Source organism: Alosa pseudoharengus, unplaced genomic scaffold (assembly GCF_046254945.1).
Source record: "Alosa pseudoharengus isolate Yale_2024_CS ecotype anadromous, Long Island Sound unplaced genomic scaffold, YU_APseudo_1.1 YU_APseudo_1.1_scf_5, whole genome shotgun sequence".
Lineage (NCBI taxonomy): Eukaryota > Metazoa > Chordata > Actinopteri > Clupeiformes > Clupeidae > Alosa > Alosa pseudoharengus.
Genome location: NW_027468837.1, coordinates 40,570,418 through 40,575,417, shown reverse-complemented (window position 1 = coordinate 40,575,417; position 5,000 = coordinate 40,570,418). Strand labels below are relative to the sequence as shown.

The following is a 5,000-nucleotide window of genomic DNA, read 5'->3' as shown; positions in this document are numbered from 1 at the left end:
GCCTTCTGCCTGGGCAGTGTTCTGCTAACGAACGGGAATGCCTGGGCAGTGTTCTACTACGAACGGAATGCCTGGGCAGTGTTCTGCTAACGAACGGAATGGCTGTCTGGACACCACAGGGCTCCTAGTTAGAGTCTGACACCTGGTGATGTGGAAGAGCCATTAAAGGTTTAGTCCTCAACCCTGGTGAAAGGTGGTTGATTTGATATTTCACCTCAACATCATATTAATTCCACCCCGACCCAACCCCCACTGTGCGCTGTGGAATCATTGCTTTTAGCTTATTGGCTGCAATGCAATCGATTACACGTATCGCAGACCTCAGCGAACGCTTTCTCAGGCTCTCCGCCCAGACCCACGAGTGTGCAGTGGACAGAGACAGCTCTGAGTGTGTGTGAGTGTGCAACAGACCAACGTGTGTGAGAGTGTGTGTGCAGTGGACAGCTCTGAGTGTGTGTGAGTGTGCAACAGACCAACGTGTGTGTGAGTGTGTGTGCAGTGGACAGCTCTGAGTGTGTGAGAGTGTGTGTGCCGTGGACAGCTCTGAGTGTGTGTGAGTGTGTGCAGTGGACAGAGACAGCTCAGAGTGTGTGTGCAGTGGACAGCTCTGAGTGTGTGAGAGTGTGTGTGCAGTGGACAGCTCTGAGTGTGTGTGAGTGTGTGCAGTGGACAGAGACAGCTCTGAGTGTGTGAGAGTGTGTGTGCAGTGGACAGCTCTGAGTGTGTGAGAGTGTGTGTGCAGTGGACAGCTCTGAGTGTGTGAGTGTGTGTGCAGTGGACTGCTCTGAGTGTGTGAGTGTGTGTGCCGTGGACAGCTCTGAGTGTGTGTGAGTGTGTGCAGTGGACAGAGACAGCTCAGAGTGTGTGTGCAGTGGACAGCTCTGAGTGTGTGAGAGTGTGTGTGCAGTGGACAGCTCTGAGTGTGTGTGAGTGTGTGCAGTGGACAGAGACAGCTCTGAGTGTGTGAGAGTGTGTGTGCAGTGGACAGCTCTGAGTGTGTGTGAGTGTATGCAGTGGACAGAGACAGCTCTGAGTGTGTGAGAGTGTGTGTGCAGTGGACAGCTCTGAGTGTGTGCAGTGGACAGCTCTGAGTGTGTGTGAGTGTGCAACAGAGGAAGGTGTGTGTATGTAGTGCACAGCTCTGAGTGTGTGTGAGTGTGTGCAGTGGACAGCTCTGAGTGTGTGTGAGTGTGTGCAGTGGACAGCTCTGAGTGTGTGTGAGTGTGCAACAGAGGAAGGTGTGTGTGTGTGTAGTGCACAGCTCTGAGTGTGTGTGCTCCATGGCACTCCATGTGTGTGTGTGGGGTGGTGTTAGCCTAGTGGTTAAGGAGTGTGTGTGTGTGTGTGTGTGTGTGTGTGTGTGTGTGTGTGTGTGTGTGTGTGTGTGTGGGGTGGTGGTAGCCTAGTGGTTAAGGAGTGTGTGTGTGTGTGTGTGTGTGTGTGTGTGTGTGTGTGTGTGGGGTGGTGGTAGCCTAGTGGTTAAGGAGTGTGTGTGTGTGTGTGTGTGTGTGTGGGGTGGTGGTAGCCTAGTGGTTAAGGAGCTGGGCTAGCATGCAGTAGCCTGTAATGTAACTGACGTGTGTGTGTGTGTGTGTGTGTGTGTGTGTGGGGTGGTGGTAGCCTAGTGGTTAAGGAGCTGGGCTAGCATGCAGTAGCCTGTAATGTAACTGACATGTAAATGGATTTGGATAGAAGCGTCTGCTACGTTAATGCATGTAAATGATGATGCAGGTGTGTGCTGTGGACAGTTCTGAGTGTGTGCAACAGAAGAACGTACGCGCGCGCGTGTGCGTGTGTGTGTGCGTGTGCGTGTGCGTGTGTGCGTGTGTGTGTGTGTCCGTGTGTGAGCGTGTGTGTGCAACAGAGGAACATGTGTGTGTGAGCGTGAGCGTGAATGTGTGTGTGTGTGAGCGTGTGTGTGATTGTGTGTGTGTGTGTGTGTGTCCGTGTGTGAGCGTGTGTGTGTGAGTGTGTGTGTGTGTGTGTGTGAGCGTGTGTGTGTGTGTGAGCGTGTGTGTGTGTGTGTGTGTGTGTGTGTGCAACAGAGGAACATGTGTGTGTATGTGTGTCAGTGGACAGCTCTGAGTGTGTGCAACACAGGAATGTGTGTGTGTGTGTGTGTCCACCTCCAGCCCAGCACACTATCTTTCTCACTGGTACTTCCCTGGAACCACACGCTGCCCATGCCTGAGTGTGTGTGTGTGCGTGTGTGTGAGCGTGTGTGTGTGTGTGTGTGAGCGTGTGTGTGATTGTGTGTGTGTGTGTGCAACAGAGGACCGTGTGTGTGTATGTGTGTCAGTGGACAGCTCTGAGTGTGTGCAACACAGGAATGTGTGTGTGTGTGTGTGTCCACCTCCAGCCCAGCACACTATCTTTCTCACTGGTACTTCCCTGGAACCACACGCTGCCCATGCCTGAGTGTGTGTGTGTGCGTGTGTGTGAGCGTGTGTGTGAGCGTGTGTGTGTGTCAGAGTTTCCGTTGTCCGGTAATTACCGGACATTGGCCGGAAAAAAAATGAAATGTCCGACAAAATTAAATCTCTCCGGTCAAATTGTCCGATTGAAATTGGCTAATAATCCCGTCCCCCTAACGCAATCTGAATTTGAGAATAAGCCTTAAAATGTAAGCCTAAGCAATCCGTCCTCTGGCTATGTCTTTAAATGTACAGGCTCTACAGTTTGAAAGCTATTAAACAACACGCATAGCCTATGCCGCATTTCAAATAGGAAACATTTCAAATAGGAAGTGCACGCTTAAAACGTCTATGTTAAACAACGAAAAAATGAGTGAGGCGGTTCAAACATGGCCAGGCCCAGGCAGACTAGCCTTAAACGTTTTTTCAGAGGCCAGACGCGATGGATGATGATAAATTGGTAACGCCTGAAGCCTCAGATGTCCGGTCAACTCCACCACCACCAGATAAAAAGCAGAAGTGTCGGGCGTATCTGTCGGAATCATGACGTTAGTGGAGTTGCGGCCTCTCCAAGACACTGTCATTCTCCGTGTAGCCTACACTGGACATGCAACATGTGTTCTGTACCCAAAGCATACAGTAGGCCTATGCTTTCTATGTCTATGATCTGCAGGGTTAGGGCCTCCTCGACGAGGAGATTGCTGGTCCGCGCACAATTAAACGGTATCATTGAACCACGGACCGAAAGAAAAAGAAACTAAACATTTCCCAGAATAGGAAACATTTCTTAATTTATTGTTATCAAATAAATTATAGCCTTAGTGGTGTGGGCGCTCATTCTTGTGTTTGCGCATCTGTGCAAGTTAAACAGTGGAACCACTGGAGATAACGTGGGTAGCAGCAACAAACTACGTAGCCTTTTTAAAACAATGAACGAAGCGGACTCTTGCTGTTAATGAAAACATAGATACTGGCTAGATCTTGTTAGGCATGTTTACGTAAGTTAGGCTAATGAACATGTTGCATTCTATTCATCCTGATTATGTCATTCTTTAAGCTACATAGCCTGTCTCCAGTTTTCCTCAACTTGACTAATTAAGAAGCGATAATAGGATTGACCGGCATATCATCAAAATGTCCGGAAAACGAAACCTCTGCCGGTCACTTTGACCGGCATCATTTTTTTCTAGTGGAAACTCTGGTGTGTGCGTGTTTGTGAGTTTGTGTGTGTGCGTGTGTGTGTGTGTGGGTGTGGGTGTGTGAGCGTGTGTGTGAGCGTGTGTGTGTGTGAGTGTAAGACTAAGCAAGCTAGAGAAATCAGGAGTAAAGTGGAGTGTGTGGAAGGAGTCAATAGACAGATAAAGGTTCATTTATCTTCCTTACAGTGCGGTCAGTCCTCTCCTGGGACCCGGCCGCCCGGGAGAGTGTGTGTGTGTGTGTGTGTGTGTGTGAGTGTGTGTGAGTGTGTGTGTGTGTGTGTGTGTGTGTGTATGTGTGTGTATGTATGTGTGTGTGTGTGTGTGTGTGTGTGTGTGTGTGTGTGTGTGTGTGTGTGTGTATGTGTGTGTATGTATGTGTGTGTGTGTGTGTGTGTGTGTGTGTGTGTGTGTGTGTGTGTGTGTGTGTGTGTGTGTGTGTGTGTGTGTGTGTGTGTGTGCACGTGGGACCCAGCCGCCCGGTCCTGCTTGTTTAGCTCTTTCCTTTTCTCCATTTCCTTCCTCCTCTTCTCATTGGTGGAGCGTAGAGGCCCCTCCCACACTGCCCTTCTCCCCTGAGAGGCCTGATATGATTCTACCCTGCAAAACCTGCTACTGCCCCCAGGTGGTCAGCTACTGCCCCCACAGGGTCTGCTTCTGCCCCCGCAGGATATGATTCTGCAGAGGAAGGGGGGGTCATCAGGCTCCTCTGGACTTGCTTCCCAGCCTGTGACCTCCCCAGGGCTATTAAAGAGAAACTCACTACATGCATGCCAGGAGTTCATTGACCAGTGTACAATCAAAATGTGTGTGTGCGTGGCCCCCGCTGTGGCGCCACTGGCTGGGGCACCTGCACCGTACGCCGCCCCGTGGTCCTTTGCAGATCCCACCCCTGCTCTCTCTCCCACTCACTTCCTGTCTTTCTTCACTGTCCTGTCATTAAAGGCATAAAAAGGCCAAAAAACAAAAAAAAATGTCTGCGTGTGTGTGTGCATTGTGCAGTTACTGTGTTTGTGGGTGGGTAACTCTACTAGATGTGTGAGATGCCTCATAGATTGTCCAGTGCTCAAAGCATCACATGGTAGTGATCAGTCTTGAACAGAAGACAAACAGACTCTCTCTCCCTCCTTCCTCTCTCTCTCTCTCTCTCTCCCTCTCTCTCCCTCTCTCTCTCCATCTCTCCTCCAGTCCCACCACCATAGCGGGCATCGCTTCGTCCATCCTGCTGTTTGTGGCCATCATCGCCACCATGGTGTGCTGCTTCATGTGCTCCTGCTGCTACCTGTACCAGCGCCGGCAACAGAGGGGGCGCACTCCTTACGATGGTAAACACACACACACACACACACACACACACACACACGATTGCATACACACACACACACACACA

At 50.6% G+C, this 5,000-nt stretch overlaps 1 protein-coding gene across 2 annotated transcripts in view; it reads left to right on the top strand.

The window, feature by feature from the left end:
- shisa4 (shisa family member 4) overlaps positions 1–5,000 on the top strand; it is a 17,167-nt gene that overhangs the window by 5,200 nt on the left and 6,967 nt on the right. For both annotated transcript variants that reach the window (XR_012983013.1, XM_076268128.1), the window contains exon 3: positions 4,799–4,935. Coding sequence is in view for 1 of the 2 variants with exons in the window: in XM_076268128.1 (XP_076124243.1) it covers positions 4,799–4,935 (137 nt within the window). In the remaining variant the exon portion in view is untranslated. The remainder of the gene's footprint in view (positions 1–4,798; positions 4,936–5,000) is intronic.